General features: G+C 35.4%; 4 protein-coding genes across 5 annotated transcripts in view; 3 read left to right on the top strand and 1 right to left on the bottom strand.

The window, feature by feature from the left end:
* LOC106784375 (zinc finger protein 608-like) overlaps positions 1–15,271 on the bottom strand; it is a 140,878-nt gene extending 125,607 nt beyond the window's left edge. For both annotated transcript variants that reach the window (XM_014743825.1, XM_014743824.1), the window contains exon 1: positions 14,809–15,271. The gene's annotated coding sequence lies outside the window, so the exon portion shown is untranslated. The remainder of the gene's footprint in view (positions 1–14,808) is intronic.
* A 98-nt stretch (positions 15,272–15,369) lies between these two features.
* LOC106784376 (40S ribosomal protein S5) lies at positions 15,370–17,173 on the top strand. The gene is made up of 3 exons (XM_014743831.1): positions 15,370–15,750; positions 16,307–16,679; positions 16,801–17,173. Exons 2-3 carry the CDS (start codon positions 16,314–16,316, stop codon positions 17,083–17,085), a joined length of 651 nt encoding a protein of 216 aa, XP_014599317.1. The 5' UTR covers positions 15,370–15,750; positions 16,307–16,313; the 3' UTR covers positions 17,086–17,173.
* An 825-nt stretch (positions 17,174–17,998) lies between these two features.
* On the top strand, positions 17,999–19,376 carry LOC106784372 (40S ribosomal protein S5). The gene is made up of 3 exons (XM_014743821.1): positions 17,999–18,102; positions 18,549–18,921; positions 19,043–19,376. The coding sequence occupies exons 2-3, from the start codon at positions 18,556–18,558 to the stop codon at positions 19,325–19,327; spliced, it is 651 nt and encodes a 216-aa protein (XP_014599307.1). The 5' UTR covers positions 17,999–18,102; positions 18,549–18,555; the 3' UTR covers positions 19,328–19,376.
* Positions 19,377–19,825: 449 nt separating this feature from the next.
* Positions 19,826–20,831, top strand: LOC106784374 (NADH dehydrogenase [ubiquinone] 1 alpha subcomplex subunit 5). The gene is made up of 3 exons (XM_014743822.1): positions 19,826–19,957; positions 20,165–20,323; positions 20,497–20,831. Exons 1-3 carry the CDS (start codon positions 19,937–19,939, stop codon positions 20,668–20,670), a joined length of 354 nt encoding a protein of 117 aa, XP_014599308.1. The 5' UTR covers positions 19,826–19,936; the 3' UTR covers positions 20,671–20,831.
* The last annotated feature ends 850 nt before the right edge of the window (positions 20,832–21,681 follow it).

Genomic DNA, 21,681 nt, shown 5'->3' with positions numbered 1-21,681 from the left:
ATTTATATTATCTTTATCTTTCAATATTTATTCTGGTTATGTATCAATGGGTAATTTTCGTCAATTTTTGAATAAACAAATAAACAAAAAAACTAATAATTACATCAAAGTTGCAATAATATAATTATGTATATATTATTTGATTATATGAAATATAAATATAATATTATAATCATTCAATATGAAAATATACATTAGAAGATAGTTGCAATTGCAGTTCCATTTGCAGTTAAAAAGTAAAAAAAAATATATAATAAAAAAAATGCAGTTGCAGTTGCAGTTCCAGTTGCAGTTGCAGTTCCAGTTGCATTTGCAGTTGCAGTTGAAAAGTTAAAAAAATATATAATAAAATACATTACATTAACATTTTATTTTTGAATAGGTATATAAAAAAGTATTATTCTTCAACTGTAATTCAAGTAATAAATCTTCCTTTATTTGCGCCAGATGGTAAACAATTTATTGTTTCAAATTTTTTTGTAATAATTTTAATTTTCTTTCCTGTATATAATGAAAAATTAAGAAATGTAAAAATAATGGACCGAGACAAGGGTATTTTGGCCAAGAAAAGAGTCATGGCAGTAAGAATCGTAAAGGAATGACCACACGTTCGTTCGTAAGCGATAAATAAAGAAAAATAGAAGGAGAAAAAAAAATAAGAAAAACACGAAAACGTTCGACCAGTTCTCTTTGTTGTCGTCGAAGACTCTCTCTCCCTCTCGTTCTCTTCTTCTTTAAATAACTCCCTGCACTTGTTCATTTAACTTCTTTTTGAACTACCGATCGAAAAATGTATCCCTATTGTGAACAATGATTATCCGTCAGCTTAACTTTACCCTTCTTCTCTCATCCTGATATGATATATTTACAGTGGCGAACAAAAATATTGGCACACAGATTCAATTTTCCTATATCTTCTCTTAAATCTTTCAAAAATATATATCTTTCTGATCTAAAGTTTAAATACGCATATTGTCCAATGCAAAAGACATGGAAATAATATTGGTGTGGAATAAAAAGAACAATAATGAAAAATGCATAATGGACTATTTTTTGCGAACGAATATTTGTATTTAATTATTAAAGGGTATATCAGAGCTTAATCTCTATTACTTACAATATTTTAGGTCGTCCCAAAAGTTGGGTGGTTGCTTTTACTTAGTCTTTTATATTTAATATAGAGAAAGTTAATAAAACGTGTAGAATTAAGAAAAAGATAGTCTTCTACTAATATGATCGCATTAAAGTGCACGTGTTGGAAACACGCCGACGCTTGGGCGATTAGCTCTTAATTATCGGGTTAACGTGTTAACGAATATTAATTGCATGGCTACTACAAGATTAACGAGCCAATAATGTAATCTCGTTTCAAATAAGCTAACGTACCATTCTTTTTAAAACACGGCGACCTAATAAATGTTTTTACAGTACGACGAAACATGTCCTAAAACAACGATAAAAAAGAAAACTTCCAAAAAGAGAAAATGAACGTTATATTACGAGATATAAAGTCGATAAAAGTAAAGATCAAAATGGTTTACTATCTCAATTTATCTATCATCACGATAGCTTGAAATCGATGATTTTATTATAAGCTTGACGAAAGCTAAACGATCGCAGTGTCAAGTTTTTCGAATAGGTCTGATATCGCGAGAACATATATATATATACATAAGTATATTATTATTATTAATAAAATATATCATATCGCTTTCAAAGAAAAGTAGACGGTGCATTGATGTTAATTATACCGAGAGCACGATGTCTCGTAGATTTCTCGATGATGTATCATTAGCAACATCGCATAGACGAGGAGGACGAGAAAGAGGAAGAAAAGAAGGATGAGGATGGGGAGGTGGAGGTGGAGGAGGAGGAGATTTAACGCCACTGCGATAACTACTACCTTCGACTCGGCCGTTACACGGATTCTACGTGATTACAGAGTTACGAGTTATTTAAGTATCCCAGCTATACGAGCTATACGTATACAAGCCCCATCGATATTCACTTATATAATTCGCTCTCGTTACCATCAACATATATCCGTCAATCTACAATCTAATCATGCCAATGGTTATTCATTTCTTTCTCCTTATTAATGCACGTTCGCCTCTCTCTATTCTGATTTCAGTTTCCACGATAAGATTAAATCGTTTAAGTAAATTTCTAATTGATGATTCTTCATATCTCTTTCTAATAATAAATAGTAGAAGACAGGACAATGGCGTTCGGTAGGTACTACCGGTCGATACAATAAGTTTAATCTTTATGGTAATTAGTAATTTAACTTCGTTCTGTTGTTCGTATTACTAAAATCATTTGTAAAACTTTTAAAATTATATAACATCTTTTCTAAAATGAATAACATTCCTCTTCATTCAGCCAATGGGAAAAGTAATACATAATTTATAAACGATTTCCAACCAAATGTAGATATATATTGTAAGTACACGCATACATACATATATACATGGTTACTTCTACTTTAAACGAGAAATCGAATAAAAACGGGGTGAAAACTATTTGAAAAGACAAGTTGGTGAACGGAACCAAACTATTTTCGTATTCGACGAAGCATAAAAGTAGCGCGAGTTTGTAGCGGTATTCTCAATAAACGTGCAAACTCGGTATAAAGTTCTCTCTTTTTCTTCCTGTTTCCTTTCTATATCTACAGGGAGGAAGGAAAGAAGGAAGGAAGGAAGGAAGGAAGGAAAGCCCATCGTCGATCGGTACAAGTGACAAATTCTTGAAAGTGCTGCTGCCCTGTTCACGGAGGCTACTTCAATGGAGCGATTTCAATGTAAATCACTTCATCGTCGGCACATACATTTGATCACGGGCAACTTGGAGAGGGGTATTCAGGACAGATCGGCTTGCCTGTAGTCTCCTAGCTTAGACTTAATTACTACGATTAGCGTGAGAGGCGGGTCGCTATATCTGCACGTATTACACGCCAGAGCCAAGTAACCAAGCAAGCAGTCAGGCAACCAGGCCAAGACAAGAGAGAGAGAGAGAGAGAGATAAAGGGGAGACAGGCAAGCTTTAAGTGTATATATATGTATATATGTGTGTGCATGGTGTACGAGATAGAGAGAGAAGAAAGCAGCCTCATCTCAGTCAGCTCAGAGGTTTGGAGAGTTCAGAAGCGTAGGAGTGGTGCGAGGAAAGTGAGTAACCCTCTTGTATCACTACCACCGTCAAACCAAAAGCCTGCACCGGTACGGACCCCCTCTTCTAGCTGTTCGCCTTTCTCCACCCTTCCTTGCAATGCCGAGTCAAGCGATTCGCGTACCCTGCCTTCCCAAATAAATCCGTACTCTTATCCTTCTCCTTGAGTATCCTTTCTTTTCATTTTCTTTTTTCTCTATCTATCATCTACTACTAGGCACGTTTTTAGTTTCCCCTCGAGTGGAAATCAACACACCTATGATCGAGGAATTGATTCGAGCTCGGTGATGAAGAACGCGAGTCCTTGCTGGCTGCCAGTTTGAAATTCAAGAGAGAAAGAGAGAAAAAAAGGAGAAAGGGAAAAAGAAAAGAAGTAAAAAAATATACCATCAACAACGACGACGACGACGACGATGATGCGGATGCTTGCTAAAGTTTTCCTTAAAAACGTCAATTCTCACTTTTTAATCGGATTAACTTACGACACTTCTCTCGAGTCTCTCTTACCGTTCCTAAATAATTTACCATAAAGTCAAAGCTCGAAAGCTGGTGCTCTCGGTTTTCGAACATTGGCGTAGAACTTGGATCGTTGATGCTTCCGCCGATGACTACCTACTACGGAACGAGTCTCAACCTCTCTTCCTCTTCGACCCAACCTCTCTCTTTCTCAGTCTACAGCTTCGTCGCACACATACACGCGTTCTTGAATCTCGGCTGTCTCTCTCTCTCTCTCTCTCTCTCTCTCTCTCTTTCTCACTCGTTCGTTGGTTCGTTCGTTCGTTCGTTGGTTCGTTCGTTGGTTCGTTCACTCGTTCGTTCGTTCGTTCGTTCTCTCGGTATTACGGTATATACCCACCGCGAGGATCTCGGAAATGAAGTCGACCCTCCTCACCCTCCTCTCACCCTTCCTTTCCATCCTTCACCCTTCTCCTCAGCTCTCCACTAAAAGCCTGCCGGGGTTGTTACGCAGACAGAAATTCAATATAGCCGTTACTCTTAGGCGGTTGTATGTACTTACCATCTTCTCTGTACTCCATGCGCATAACGTATTATTATCGTATGTTAGGCTAAAGAGAAGGAGGGTTTTGACTGTGTAAAAAAAAGAAGAAAATAATGTAGAGGGGGATGTTTTTTGAGATGTACACGCCCTTTCAAAAATGCTTTCTTGAGCCTGAACCATTTCGATATTCATCATTGATTAAGTTGGATAAAACGTAGTTGGATTACGCTTTAACGATAGAAATCGTTTATCCCAATTTCATCATGATTTTCATTATGAGGGAATATCGTGTAAAATTCTAGCGACAATCTCCTTACGTTCCGTGAGAATGTTCATATTGTCGATAAAGTAGGGAATTTACCTTAACGACCTTCTCTATGTATATATATATATATATATATATATATACGTTCGATTTTCTTCATGAAAATGACGACGATATCAAAAGCGATCCTTGGCGAATCTCTTCCTTAGCATTTCAAGAGAGAGAGAGAGAGAGGGAGGGAGAGAGTAAAAAATTGTCGCTATAAAAATTTTGAAGGTAATTCTTGATAGAAAAAGCAAAGTGTGCACCCGAGAGAGGTGCACAGGTAAGAGTAGGTTGTACGTATAACATAGGTTAAAGCCAAGTAAAGCAAGGCGGAGTATTAAGCGTGGAGATCAGATCTTAATGCGATTTGCATTGAGTAGGCCAAAGTTTTTCCTTCGACGAAGCGTACCGTTGCGTTACCGAGAGCATTAAATCGAGGAAATACAGTCGTCGCGTGTTCTCTAATAATATATTACGTTTCTCGTGAAAGATGTAGGTACAAACGGTACGCAAGATAAAGAGAAAGAAAAGGATAATTAATTTTTCTCGATCGAATAAAGTTACTAAAGGAAAATCGTTCTCGATTCATTGATATTCCCTCGTAAAAGCAGATTTACAACTTATTCGCTTATGAAAAATCATTCAAACCTTTATCCCATACATTCCAGAATCAAGAAACTTTTAACGAAGATTTAAGCAACGTATTTATATGGATACAGTAGGACCCTTTATTAACCAGCGGATAAATCAAAGTTCAACGGACAATCGAGACTAGAATGTAATTTTGTAAAACACGTTTCTTCTTTACACTAGGATTGGTTCCTTTTTACAGTGACGTAAATATAAATACTCGTGCACATATCGTATTGGATATGTATCACAGAGAGAAAGGTGTGTTATCTCGTCTTTCAAAAAATATCGGAACCCTCTTAACCGCTCTGACACAAAACAGAATTAATATATAGAAATTCGTTGTTCCCAAAAGAGGATGCTAAAAACTACTGCCTTAGAATAGTTTTTTATTATGAATAGAATACATATAAAGGGAAGACTACCCGTAAGGCCCTTCTCTCTTTGTTGACTATATCTAATCGCAGTAGCGACCCTAGAAAAAAAGGATCATCCAAGTCTTAAGCTGTAAACATCCTATTCCACGAACCTTTTCATTGTATTCGTAAACGATCCTGCATATAAAAGTACATTACGGATGCACGCCTTACGAAGGATGATATTAAAACCAATTCTTTTTTCTTGACATTGCTTTTCTTCAAAATCGTACATTCTACGATTATCCGACGGGTCTTTACAAGTGGTCATGTGTATCCCGCTTAACTCTGAAGCGTCCTAGCAAAACATAAATCGGATCAGATAAGATGTAAAACCGTGGTATACTGGAAGCTCTCTCTCTCTCTCTCTCTCTTGCTTACTCGAGTTTTCTCATATATGTATACTAACCAAGAGAGAAAGAGAGAGAATAAAAAAGGTAGGGTGCCGAGATTTGCGGTTACGTCACTGGCCGACTACCCTCGAGCAGTTTTGTGGGTTGCTAGGAAACACCCCGCACCGAGTCCTCTTCATCCCCCTCAACGAAGAGTGCTGGAGCTAAGGAGAAGAAAAAGGAGGGAAGAAAGGAGGGAAGAAAGGAACGGAGAGACGCCGGCTCCGCTTTTATGTTCTCTCTCACTCTCTCTTTTTATCTCTCTATCTCTCTCTCTTCTACGCTCCAATCTTAGGACGCATCTCGCACGTAACTCCGTTGGGGGTTTCCATGGAAGACCGAAGCTTCGAAGGAAGCCGAGGGTGAAAGTATGGAAGCGAATTCGACGTATACGAGTTGTTTAGTAGATACGATCCTCGAAATAGATATTTGTCACCCTAATGTGACGGGACAAGGGGCCGCATATCAAATGACACGCTTGAGAACGTCTTCTCGACCCTCTATCTCACTCTCTCCTACTCGCCAAAAATGTCGACTAACGATTAGCGAGATGAGAGAAAGAAAATAAGAATATATACATGTGTGCTCCAAATATATGGGATTATTTTCTTAACTCTTGACAAGTTGACAAGGCTAATAGAGTATTTCAAAAGATAGAGAGAAACGATCTTTCTTTCTATTTTGCAACAATATCATTCTTTCATTTACTTCTTTTTATTTTGATCTATTGTATATAGGTACGTTTATACACGTGCGTGGGTATGTAGGTATATAAATAACGATTTCGATTATGTACTCTGTGACAAGATCTATCCAACCTACTTGTAACCTTTTTTATAACACCGAAAAATGATCCTACATAGACATATTTATAGACTCGTACGGTCGACGTTGTATAGAGCAAATGAGATAAATGCGAGAAATGTTGAAGCAATTGGATAAGAAGGAAAGACACGGCGATTTGATTTACGCGAAACGATTCGAAACCGCTCGACGGATCTTCAAGATTCCAGATAATTGAAAAAGGAGGCATCGTCGCGAGAACAAGAAGAACAAGAAGAACAAGAAGAAGAGAAAGAGAGTAAGAGAGTAAGATAGTAAGATAGAGAGAGAGGGAAAAGCTCAGCTTGGGAATCTTGTCGTTCGCGCGTGGAATTCCAAAGTTTTTCTAGGGACCGATTAAAGCCGGCATGCCACGAGTATCCGTATACAGGCTCCTTCTGGCTCATTTGCCAGAGATCTCGTCTGAAAGTACGTAACGGCATACCAGCTGGGTGGGCCCTCGCACTGGAACGGATACTGCCGAGTCTTCGAGAAGGAGAGAGATCGCGACGACGTTAGATGGCCGATTAGAACCGAGATTTTCAACCGATAAAATTGATATAAAAGTCCAAAGGGAGGAAGAACCTTTACCACGCTGTATGTTAGTTAAAACGCACCAAGAGAGATAAATCTCGCTATTTCGTTTTTTTCTTCTCGCTTCATATTTTTATTGAGAATAAATTCAATGTTACGCGAAGAAAAATCATGCGAAGCGTGGAAAAATGACAAAGAAATATGTTTATAAATGAAATTAGGAATTGTACACGCACACGCACGCGCGCACGCCAATATACGACGATACAATCTAAACGAGAAAAGATCAAGAAAAAAAGCAGTAGGAAGAGGAAGACCGGAGGGAAGAATGAAGTTGAGTGTGAGAATGAAAAAAAAAAAAAATAAAAATAAAAAAACAAAAAATGAAAAGGAAGAGAGAAATTCGAATAAATTATAAAGTTTTCGGAGAGTTCAGGAATAATCGTAAATGTGGTTTTTGAAGATGGGAAACGATCTTTGAGAGGGCTAATGAAATGCTAAAATGAGAGAGAAAAGAAAGAAGAACGGAAGAAATACAATAAAAAGAAAAGAACGAAGAGAGAAAATAAGAAGAAGAAGATGAAACTGGAGAAGAGTGGGGTGCGGTTCGCCTTGAAATAAGAAATAAAAATAAAAAAAAGAAAGAAGGAAGGATTCAAGGTTCGGGACAAAAGAAAGGACTTGTCAGGTAAAAGACGCCCTGCCCTCCCTTCCGTTCCGTTCCCTTGGACTCTCTTCTATCGCTACTATTCTACTCGACTCTCTCATCCTTCCCCAGCGTTTCTTTCGCTTCCATTCAACATCCCTTCGTAACTACTTACTTCTACATACTTTGTACTATACCAAATAACGGAATATGATTCTCTTTTTACCTTAATCTCGCGATATACTTGAGAATCGGAAATGTTTTCCAACTGTTTCGAGGAATTGCTTGGTGGTACGCGATGCTAAGAAGAAAATAATAGAGAGAAAGCTGTTTTTACAGCATGCAAGCCATTCGTTAATTCGAAGAACTTAAGCGACGAACGAGACAGCTTTGTTCGCAGATTCGTAGAAAAAACGTCTGCGACGCGAGTCCTTAAACTAAGGTTGTTGGAGGTTTGTTCGGAGCGTAGAAGACGACTGAAAGGATCTTACCAAAAAGGACGCTTCATTGCACGAGGAATATAGCTTTACACGAGAAAAGTTAAACGAGCATTTGGAAGCTGTATACGCGTCCCTCTACCCAAGTACAATCCGACTCTGACTGACTTCCTCCTTTCCCTTTCTTTCTCTCGCTCGTTCATTCCTTCTTTATTTCAGAAAAGGCAACAAAGGCGTTCCCCTTCATTCAACGACGTGGTTTTCATAATGCGCCGCTAAAGGGGCTTGATAAAAACGAGCAAATGAGAAATAATCACTGGAGCTGCCGAGGAAAAGAGGGAAAGAAAGGACGAGGGTGGTAACAGAGGTGGCGGCAGAGAGGGGGGGCAGAGATAGCGCGAGGGTGGCGCGCTCTGACGGTGACTTTGTCGTTTGAGAATTTCTCTGTTTCTCTCCAACACCCTAGCAGCCCTCCGGCTAATGGAAATAAGTTCGCCTTTCTCTCTTCGTAGCCCTTCCACCCTCCGGCGCCGCCATCGCCGCCGCCGAGGGTGAGCCCTTCTCAAGAAAGAAAAAACGGTATACCGCTGCAAAAGAGACAAATTCACCACCCGCTAGAGCTTTCCACCGTATTAGACGATAAATATCTCTGATTTACTGCGTGTAGAATTTGACACGCAATCGTTCTATCCTTCCTCCATCTTCCTTCCTTTAAATACGTATTTACTTGCATTTAGAAATAAATATAAATGTGCAATGAACAAAGCTGCGCGTAGCGAAAGGAGAAAGGCAGAGGTTAATCCGGAATCTAAAATAAGACTCTCTTCTTGATGATAATAGATCGGTATCTTGGAAAGAAAACACTCCTCATACTCATAATTCTCAAAGTCCCGGGCATCAAAGTGTTAATTCGTTTACTCGTTTTCACGTCCGCAATCAATGGGTCGATCTCTCTCGGTCCCCGTTCCCCCCTTCTCTTTGGATAATTAACTTCCTCGGACTCGGACAAACTCAAGGGGAAGAGATAATTAGCCAATTAGGCGTTACATGTCGCGCTGTGCATATAACAACACATAGATGTGATCGACGCGATTTCTCTCTAACTGACAATGAGTGAAATTGCCCTTCGTGTAGTGTTCGTGTAGTGTTCGTGTATGTGCATACGGCGTCTTTATCTTTCTATGTATTTATCCGCACATATATGTAATATTGAGAAATTAGTACACGTAATTAGCCTTGGAGAGGTTATACTTGAATGAATAATTCGTTAACGAGCGGAAACAACTACTCGTCGATTCGGAAAAAAAGAGATGACTTTCTATATCTATCTAACAGTTTCTTTCTCTAACGAATTAAGATCGCAGTCGTCGACTCGTATTTTAAGGGACGCCCGATCGATCTGTTTTGCGTTTGACGGAGCGTGAACGGGCGCCGTTCACGGCTAATTTATTCCTCCGAATTCTTCAAGAAGACAAAATGGAAGTGTGTTTTATTCCGAAGGGTAGCAAAAGACGAAACAGATGGAAGGCAGATTCTCTTTTTTCCAATTTATCTTTTGACTTTCTTTACTTCTTTTTTCCCCCTCCCCTCTTTCTTATAGGCAACCCTTCGCTCGGTGGTCTTTCGCTCCCTTCGTGTCGACGAAACATGACAATAATACGATATGAGACTGGAAGCCGCAAAATATAACGTAAGCTGCCTCGTCGAGCCCCCCTACAAACCTCTTTCTTACTCGTGTGAGTACACACTTCTGAATTTGCTACCAAGACTAAAACGAGAGGGTTACGAATGCAAAGAGATTCTTTTATAAGAGAGATAGAGACAGATATATCAACTGTATATATATATATATATACAAAAATGGTATTTGCGAGATATTTTACAGCACTTTTGAAAAATATTATAAAATGGTAACTATCTCCATTGATTCGTATAATTAAGGAAAAGTATTATTCCCTTAGCATACACTCCATATCCTTTTTTAATATACAGTAGGAGTAACGCTCGTAGAATAATTTCCTTTTCCCTTGATATATTCTCAAAGAGAATCGATCATCTTTTTTCTTTCTTATTCGTATTTGTAGATATAGAAAAAAGGGATAGAGAGAGGGAGAGAGAGAGAGAGAGAGAGAGAGAGAGAAATGTTGCGACGTCGTAAAGTGTCGTACGTTGGTTTATAAACTATTTATGCTAATGGTCCGTAGGAGGGCCGTACCGACTCATCGCTGACAGTAAAGTCGTAATTGCTTTTGCTCGAATGCAATTACGGCGCTTTAACGATGACGCGACGCACTTAATTGCATTTATACTCGCGCGGGATATCTACGTAATGAAGAAGACAATGCCGAGGGACCCGTAGCCTCTGTCCGCGTTTCGATCGCCTTTTCTCCGCATTCTTCCTTCCCACCCCCATTTCCTTCCTTCCTCCTTTTACTCTTTTTCCTTTCCCTTGCCGCTTTCATCGGCGACATTCTCCAAAATCTTTAAGAGAAAGAAATTACCCCAACGAACAATTACTACAATCAAGTTCTTTCTTTTTGTTTTTTTTTTCTTCAAAATAAATTGGTTAGCCCTTATAGTACCGTACAACAATATACCGTTGCGATATTACACAAAATAAATCGCTAATAATTTAAACATTATTAATGTACATCCAATCGAACAAGATTATCGGTTAACGCTAAAAAAAAATTAAAAGTTCAATTCCCAGACACATCCTTCGTCCGATTAATTAGTTGTTCGATCTCCCTATCGTTATCGTGATCGTTATCGAATTCGAAAAGTCGACAAATCGAATGACTTCGCTTTAAAGAAATCGATACTTTTCCTTGGAGAGCAATTTGAAGACACCAGTCGTTGATTAGCTTTCTACCACATCGGGAAACCTCACTAACGACTTGCTCATACATAAGTTTACTGCCCTTACGTTGGATCTTACTTAAAGTAATAAAGTAGAACTCGAGATGAGAGTTAGCAATCCGGACGGCCCAGCGGCTCGTAAATTTCTAATACCGCACGCTTCCCCTCTTTCGACCTTTCTTCCCCCTTTCCCGTTCCACAATCCTCTATCCGCCATCCCTCATACCATCCCTTTGCAACCTTTTCCTTCCCCACTCGTTCTACTTCAATACTGGACGACGGAGAACACGTTTTCAACCCTATTCGCTTCTTCTCGACCCTTCTGCCACCCCTCCCCCTATCTCTTTCTTTCTCTCTTTCACTCGCCAACCGACGACAAGGGTCCGTTCGAATAACAAGGATTACTGTGGGATTGTTCCGCATATCCGGACACCCAATCCTCACCTTTCTTTCTTTCTTTCTTTCTTTCTTTCTTTCTTTCTTTTTTCTTTCTTTCTTTTTCCTTTCTTTTCTTCTTTTTTATCACGATTATTGTCATACGTTAATTATGTTTGTCGAAGATCGTATCTCGTGAACGACTCGTAAACAAGCGTGAAATCAAATTTTACGAGTAATAATTATTTGTAAATAAAAATAGAAAGAAAAGAAACAAACAAATAAAAATAGACTTGGACAGATAACAAAAAACATCCGAATTTAATTAAAAAACGATGATTAATTCATTGATATCTCAATGATTAGTTAAGCCCATTTCTTTCGCCCTGTTATCGTTTATCTACCATTGTGATAAGTCAACGATAAACTTTTACCGACCGTTAGGAAACTGCATTACCGATCATGACAATTTAATCAATAAAGAAACTATGTCCATTATTGCTTGTTTCAAAAACATAAATTTAAAAAATAGAGAAAAATAGGTTGAAAGAAAGAAAAATGAAAATGACTAATAATAATCTGGCAAACGATAGAAAATAATTTCAAGGAAGAGAATAACAAGACAAAGTTGATAACGGGATATATAAGTTATGCTCAACTTCCGTTCAGCCGACAAAATTTTAATGCGAGTATACATATAAGTTCTCTCTCTTTCTCTTTCTTTTTTATTTTCGTATATAGACACGCGTCGTATTCGTTATCTTATCTACAACACGTTTTACTACACAACGACGACGGATTGCTCGCTAGATATTTTTTACTCGTCTCTATAAAGATGAATAACGTATACATACATATATATATACACATGCAATTCGTTACGTGTATTATTATCAATTATCTTTCGCGCAAATAAAAATAACAATCAAAGAATTATCGAACATGGATTGAGCGAAAAGTAATTGCTTCGTTCGATTGATTTAAAAAGCTGAAAAAATAATTAAAGAAAAGAAAAAGAAATGAACAAATCTTTCTCGTATCTTGATTTAATTTGACTGCGATTCTGGAAGATATCTCTACCCTTCGTACGAGATAAACGATCGAATTAGGGTTCAAGTTCCCTCTACGAAATGAGATTACGTAATCCTATCGATTCGCGAATCCTATATTTCGTTCCGTAATTATTTATCGCGATTTCATTTGTTCTCCACGCATCCTGAAAAATACTTTCTTTTTTTCTGCCACAGAACAAAGCAATTAGTGTAATTGATTTTATTTCTCTTTTTCTTTGACCTCATATCTATCGTACTACATCTGTCTCTATTCTTTTCTCGCGCATATACACGTACATGTATATTTATATATATATATATCTTTCAACTAGGTTGCAAAGCACGCAACTTTGTGTGTCCGCTTTAGAACACGTTGTTTCTAACGGCATATCTATTGGCTTTGTAATACGAGGATTACATTTGCTGTTAAAAGTTCGTAGTTTCTTTCTCCTATATTTTTTATTTTTTTTTTTTTTAATATATAAATTTCACTTTTTAAGTCGTCAAATAAACCTACCACGTCAGTGTACATTTTGTATTTAAAATCCTAAACAATATTTATGATAAAAAGCAAATTTTTCAAATGACACTAAAACGATGTGGTGTACACTTTGTTCAAATCGTAATAAAAGTTTCTTTAATAGGGCACAAAAATACAAAATGATCAATTATATTTATGTTGTATAGACATAGAAGCATTCCGTTAGCTTTGCGTATTGCAAGTTAGGGGGAAGGGGGAATTGATGTCTTCCGAACGAAGTCGAGCGATGTAAACGAGGGAGTAAATCGCATTCATTATGCAAATCTATGATCGCGTTTATCCCGGATTTAGAAACTTGGCTACCACGTTATACACTACTTTAATCGTTTCTAACTTTACCACGGACTGTGTTTTATGTTAGACGAATGAAAATACAAGATTCCAAAATGTGCATGTGTGTATGCGCATGCTGTTGTCTTTTTGTTTATTTGTATTCTACATACATATATAGAGATTGAAAGTCGAGCGTGTATAAACAGAATAATATCGTCGACTTTTTAATGTCGTTTTTAACGAGCACGTTTATCCAATTAACTATTTCCGACGAAGCGGTAAAATCCGAGGATATTCACTAGCGTGAGATTCTCTTTCTCTTTCTCTCTTTCTCTCTCTATCTCCCTCTCTCTCTTTCTCTTTCCTCCATTCTTCGAAAGATTCGCTTTACGATCCCGGACACGAAAGAGAATGAAAGAGAAATAGAGAGAAGAGAGGAAGAAAATTTATTTGCCACCTCAACGAGCAAAGTCGAGTTGAGTCGAGTAAAGCCGAATCATCTGACCGAACCATCGCGCACCGTCGAATCTAGTAGAAATGTATTTTTCATTGCAACATACGGTTATGGACAATTATGTACCTAGAATGCGACATTATTCCTACGAATATATCGCATCGCGGTAGGGTAAACGAGAAAGGGTAAATCGGCAATTGCGGTCGTATTAATGCGGTCGACGCCGATACATACACCACCGCATCTATATATATAGTATGTGTATACATAATGTATATATAAACATATCCGTGTATATCCATACATATATGGACATGCTAACTGCCAATCTGGATACGCGTAATTAATTTCCCTCGATTAAAGAGCCGCCTTGCCGGTATATTATACACATATATGAATGCATATCAATGTATTATACGTCGATCAAAAAACTTTTCTCCCTAAATAAACGTGATATTTCACTTTTGACGAGAATAAACTTTTCACCGAAGATCTCTTTCAACTCTTTTATTCCGATATGACGTTCGACGTTGTAGAAATCTTAAAGTATGTAAACACTTGAGAAGAACTTTATCCTAAAGCGTATGTTTTATCACTCGACGAAGTTTATATCGACAATCCAATACAACCTATGTATGGTACTTGAGAATGCTGTGTTTATAGAGCTAAGCGAATACGGCAATCTTATGTACATTATAGTACATATTCTTACAAATAAAATACAAAACGAATGAGAAATCCTTTTAATGACGTTTTTGACCAGTCGAGACAAAAGAGACCAAGCAACCTTTTGTTTTTTATTCTCTACAGCTCGTTCTCTCATCAGGTAAAATATATAAAAGGGTAAAGAAAGTATAATATAGAGTCTTGCGATAATGTATAGAAAAGAGCTTACTCACCTTTATCGTAGATTTCGATGTGGAATTAATCGTAAAGTTTGGCAGCCAAATCGAAAGGATCATAACGTTTGTTTATCCTCACGTCCAATACACTGTCAAACGGTAGAACTATGTCCATTTTTTTCCATTTATCTATCAACTATAAACCATTGGCGCCATCTTGCCAATGATCCGTCAATCTTGCCTCTTTCAAATTGACCATAGCCGATATTATTCCTCTCCACTCGTTTTTTCCAACATTAATCTCACACACGTACGAAAGCACACAACACATAATAGTAATAAACAAACTTACAAGATTAAACACAATTTAAAACACTATTAGTCGGAAGATCATAGGTCACGAAGTCGAGTTTTTTTAACAAACATCCCCGGATTTTCGATAAACACGAATCCTCCGACGAAATCCTCACACGGTCTAAACTACGAGAAAGATGGCTGATCATCGACCAATCGCGTGCTTCTGTTCAGCGCGCTCCTTAAGTCCTATCTACACTTAACGTTAAATCAATGAAAACATATTATAGGATAGAAATCTTTTCAGTTTTTTCCTTATATTCATCGTTCTAATTAATGTTTATTGAATTAAATAATTATAAACATGTTTATCTTAATATTGTCTTTATATATTAATTAGGTCGGTTTTGACGATACAATCATGTGCCGGACTTAAGACTACTATTCGAGTCAAAATAAATCTCTTATTGCTACATTCTTGTTTAAAATTATTGTTTTTTTTATATAATTATAATCATTATCAAAAAATATTTTAATTAAATCGATAGAGATTTGTAATATAACAAATATTATTAATTTTATATCATGTATTTATGGAAATGTGTTGACTAGACAGCAGTCAAAATCCGGCGATCGTCACAAGCTGAGGCGTTAGTATTTCGTGGCTTTTTTATGTCGGAGTTTTCGTTTAATGAAGACGTGAATGTAAGTTTTAAGGTTAAATATTCGATATTGTAACTTTTGTATTCATCGGTAAGAAGTGATACTGTGTGTGTGAAAGATTGAAAATATTTAAAAATTTCAAGTATCCGTATGTTTCATGAATATTATTTTATATCGTTCAATAAATAATCTAACACTGGTCAAAACCACATGGTAACATGTTTTTCTCGTTGGCTCCTACAAAATTCACTTAAGAATTCATCAACGTTTTATTCTTAATTATTTCATTGAAAAATTTCATTTTTACGAACCTAATTAGACAACTAGAATAACTATTATATTTCTTGAAAAAATTTTTTTAATCTTACGAATGACTTTTGTATATTAACAGATATCAACTGAAATGCATTCATTATTTTGAAGAATATGACTAAGCGTCCAACAACAAATAAATGAAATACAATATTTCTTTTATATTCGATTCGTCTTTGCATTTATATTGCTACTAATTTTCATTGTTTACTTTACTCCATCTAATTTATATTATTAACAACTCTATATATTGTAAGTTACTATTGCTTATCTTTTCTTCTTTTAGATTCACAATGCCGGATATAGAATCCTTCGATGATATAGTGGTAACTACTACCTCCACTATACCGGTAGCACTTTCTGCCGAGTTACCAGAAATCAAATTGTTTGGTCGCTGGAATTGTGATGATGTACAAGTCAATGATATGTCTTTGCAAGATTACATTGCTGTAAAAGAAAAAAATGCTAAATATCTACCGCACTCTGCTGGCCGTTATGCTGCTAAACGTTTTAGGAAAGCTCAATGTCCTATCGTAGAGCGCTTAACAAATTCCTTGATGATGCATGGAAGAAACAATGGCAAGAAATTAATGGCTGTTAGAATTGTCAAACACGCATTTGAAATTATTCACCTTCTTACTGGTGATAATCCTTTGCAGGTACATAGCACTGATATTTTTACTTCTTCTTCAATTTCCTTATATGTTTGTCATAGTAGTTACTTGTTCATATATTAATATGCATTTTATGAAGATTCTTATGATATATATGATTTTGTAGGTTCTTGTCACAGCCATTATTAATTCGGGACCAAGAGAAGACTCAACCCGTATTGGTCGTGCTGGTACAGTAAGGAGACAAGCTGTAGATGTTTCTCCATTACGTCGTGTTAATCAAGCTATTTGGTTATTGTGCACTGGTGCAAGAGAAGCAGCATTCCGCAACATAAAAACAATCGCTGAATGTTTAGCTGATGAACTTATCAATGCTGCAAAAGGATCATCAAATTCGTATGCGATAAAAAAGAAGGATGAACTAGAACGTGTCGCAAAATCTAATCGATAAGAACCATTCATTTGTTAAGCATTTACATAAATCTTATGTTTACCAAAATGTTTATTCTCATTAAATGCCACTTTATGTATATAGTACACTTAAAGTAGGTTATTGCTCTTTCTGTCTCTCCTTTTTTTCCTTTTTTAGAACATTTTAACATGTTTAATATTTTCAGACATTGATAACTGAAAGTAATCTTTGAATGAAGTATTACAAAACGTCCATTAACGGAAAGATAAACAAATTATGCATAGCATTTTAAACTTTCAAAAACTAATACTTTAATTTCTTATAATAAAATTGCGAATTTATCGTAGTTTTTGATGTAAAATCGTAATGCTTGGCAGCCAAATCGAAATGGTCATAATTAATAAACAAACTTACAAGATTAAACACAACTTTACGCACTATTAGTCGAAAGATCAAACGTCACGACGTCAAGTTTTCCTCATCGATATTCCTGGATTTTGAATAAACACGAATCTTCCAACGAAATCCTCAGACAGTCTAAATCTGCGAGAAAGATAGCCGACCGTCGACCAATCGCGTGCCTCTGTTGAGCGCGTAGTTCGATTTAAACTTAACGTTAAATAAAAGAAAACTAGTTATAAGATAAAAATCTTCTCAGTTTTTTCCTTATATGCATAATTCTAATTAATGTTTATTGCATTAAATATTTATCAACACGTTTATCTTAATATTGTTTTATCTATTAATTAAGTCGGTTTTGACGATACAGTCGTGTGGCGGACTTAAGAGTACTATTCGAGTCAAAACAAATCCCTTATTGCGACATTCTTGTTTAAGATTATATTTCATTTTTATATAATTATAATAATTATTAAAAATATTTTAATTAAATCGATAGAGAGATTTATATTGTAAGAAATATTTTTAATTTTATATCTTGTATTTGTGGAAATGTGTTGACTAGCAATAGTCAAAATCCGGCAATCGTCACAAGCTGTGGCGCTGAGTACCTCATGGCCTTTCCTGTTTGTGCTCTGGTTCAACGAATACACGAGCGTAAGTTTTAGGATTAAATATTCAATATTGTAAGTTTTTTTATTCATCTGTGAACAACGATACTACTAGTACGAAATGTTAAAAATATTTTTAAATTTCAAGCATCTGTATATTTCGTGAATATTGTTTTATATCGTTCAATAAACTAATTAACACTAGTCTAGACCACATGGTAACATGTTTTTCTCATTGTCTCCTACAACATTCTCTTAATATTCATCTCAAAGCCTTAATCTAAATTATTTGATTAAAAAAATTTATTTTTTCGAACATAATTAGCGGACCAGAATAATTATTATATATCTTGAAAATACATTTCGACACTAATAGATATGAATTAGATTGAATTTATTATTTAGTTATTTTTTTAGTTTACTCCATCGAATTTATGTTATTAACAATTCTATATAATGTAAGTTACTATTGCTCATCTTTTCTTCTTTTAGATTCACAATGCCGGATATAGAATCCTTCGATGATATAGTGGTAACTACTACCTCCACTATACCGGTAGCACTTTCTGCCGAGTTACCAGAAATCAAATTGTTTGGTCGCTGGAATTGTGATGATGTACAAGTCAATGATATGTCTTTGCAAGATTACATTGCTGTAAAAGAAAAAAATGCTAAATATCTACCGCACTCTGCTGGCCGTTATGCTGCTAAACGTTTTAGGAAAGCTCAATGTCCTATCGTAGAGCGCTTAACAAATTCCTTGATGATGCATGGAAGAAACAATGGCAAGAAATTAATGGCTGTTAGAATTGTCAAACACGCATTTGAAATTATTCACCTTCTTACTGGTGATAATCCTTTGCAGGTACATAGCACTGATATTTTTACTTCTTCTTCAATTTCCTTATATGTTTGTCATAGTAGTTACTTGTTCATATATTAATATGCATTTTATGAAGATTCTTATGATATATATGATTTTGTAGGTTCTTGTCACAGCCATTATTAATTCGGGACCAAGAGAAGACTCAACCCGTATTGGTCGTGCTGGTACAGTAAGGAGACAAGCTGTAGATGTTTCTCCATTACGTCGTGTTAATCAAGCTATTTGGTTATTGTGCACTGGTGCAAGAGAAGCAGCATTCCGCAACATAAAAACAATCGCTGAATGTTTAGCTGATGAACTTATCAATGCTGCAAAAGGATCATCAAATTCGTATGCGATAAAAAAGAAGGATGAACTAGAACGTGTCGCAAAATCTAATCGATAAGAACCATATATTTATTAAACATTTAAATAAAAATCTTGAATTAATGAAATGTTGTCGGTCATTGATGATTAAAAGCAGTCTTTGCATTCAAGCCACTTTAGTCTCTAGTGACATATAAAACTAATTTCGTACATATATATTAAGACTTGATTGATTGAAGATTAAACCATTTTTAATAACTGATTATTTACATACCAAAATTTGAGGCCTCTTCTTTCTTAGCTGATCCGTTATTTTACTCTAATCATTTTTATCTTGCGCTGATATTTTGTTAACATTCAAGTATTACAAAACATCCAATAAGGGAAAGATAAACAGATTATGTATACCATCTTAAACGTTAAAAAATTAATATTTTAATTTTACGTAATATGAAAGTGCGAATTTTTATAGTTTATTTGGATTTTAGAAATCTCTCTTTACTATTATGTTAAATGTAGGAAAATTAGGTTACATTTTGCTTGACAGTTATCTCCGCTGCGTGGCGCCACTGCTCTATCAATTTCTATCTTCAGAATTTGACCTGTAGTTTCTACATAACCTGTAACGCGAAAGCAGTGTTAGATCTTATAAATATAATTAGTCGTAATAAAAATTATAATATAGACAATGGCTGATGCAGTTAGGAAGGTAAATTTTAAGTCAAATTTAGAATGTATTCTTTTGTAATATTTCTTACTTTACAAATGTTACGTCAGTATCTTTAATTACGTATACAATATCTCATATGTATATATGTCATATATATATATATATATGATTTTATTTGCACGAATATGTATGCATAATAAAATAAACCTATATATACGTAATTAAGCAAATTTGTACTTTTTTCAGTTTACACTAACGGGTTTGAAAATGATTCACAATCCTTATGCTATTTTGGATGTTATTGATCATAAAATATTAAACGGATTGAAAACCTTACCAGAAAATTATATTTATCGACAGTGTACGGAGCGAATAGTCAAAGAACGAATGGATATTTTAAAAAATGTAATTTGTTACTTTTCTTACACTTTAATGATAAATTATTTATTTTTATTAGAGAATTATAGAAAGTTACATATTATTACATCTATGCGAATGTAACAATGAAACAGCTGTATATATATGAAATGCTTTATAATATGTTATCATTTTGATTTGTATTATATCATTTGTTATAGAACAAAGATAAAGATGTAGCAGCTGAAAAATTAGGAGTCAAATACATCGAAGAAGTTATCGAGCAAGCCAAATTAGAATTATCATTGGTAAAAAGAATGAAAGTATGGAAACCATGGGAAAGTTTAATTGAAGAAGCTCCAGCTGATCAATGGAAGTGGCCACCGCATAAGTAAATTTATTGAATTTACAGGCAACTGTATACAGAATAATAATTTATATATAATATAGATATAATATAATATATATATATATATATATTATATATGTGCGTGTACACTCAAAGTAGTACGTGTAGTAATGTATTCTTAATTATAGGCGCTACAATTTTCCCAATTATTTTGTCTCTTCGATTTGCCAATGTGTAATTAATTCGATTCGATAGATTAAGTCAAAGTTTGAAATGAGGCAGTCTTAGGACAAAATTCTTATAAGTTTGTATTTTGTCAATTAGAATTTTCATTCGAAGCTGTTGTTTTAGTTTTCGATTCTTTGTAGACTGCAATTAACGACCCAAACGAGTTTTGATTCTACAGGACGATGTAAACTTCGATAAGAATTTTTTACTCTAATTAATGTTAAATTTTTCGAATCGCCGATGTTACATTTTGTGATAGAGAGTAAGGGAAGACTAACGTTCATCAGTTCCTTATCTAATTGCAATTTTTGTCTCTTATAATACGACTTTACGATGGATTCGTCCGTACCTTCGTACATTTTTTAATTAAGGAAGTAATGTAATAAGAATAGATTTGATTGTGAATACTATAAGTTAGGAGGTACTTACTTGTTAGTATAATTTACGAAGTTTGACTGGTTTTATATCCTGTATCATCTTCCGTTTGGAAAGTGGTACACGCTTGGCTCGTAGATTGATTGCGATTGTCGCGGTTCGCATATGGATAACATTCCTACGAATGCTTAAGCTAAGGTTCGCGAATATAAATCACAAAAACAAATTCTTCATTCGCAGACAAGTTGAAGCTAAAGTGTGTTATTCGATGAAAGCGGATTTATTAAGTTGGTTGAAAAATTACGGTTAGAAGTACTTTCAAAAAATGTTTAAACGTAGACCTACTTACCGATAAAGACGCGTTTGTTTTCGTAATTTTGGATTATTTTACGAATAAGTAATTAGTAATATTTCTTATAGGATTAAAGTTTTTTTTTTTATTAAATGATATCAA

This window comes from Polistes canadensis, unplaced genomic scaffold, assembly GCF_001313835.1.
Source record: "Polistes canadensis isolate GaletaPanama2010 unplaced genomic scaffold, ASM131383v1 scaffold_34, whole genome shotgun sequence".
Classification (NCBI taxonomy): Eukaryota; Metazoa; Arthropoda; class Insecta; order Hymenoptera; family Vespidae; genus Polistes; species Polistes canadensis.
Note: the sequence above shows the minus strand (reverse complement) of the source record. Positions and strands in the feature narration are given on the sequence as shown.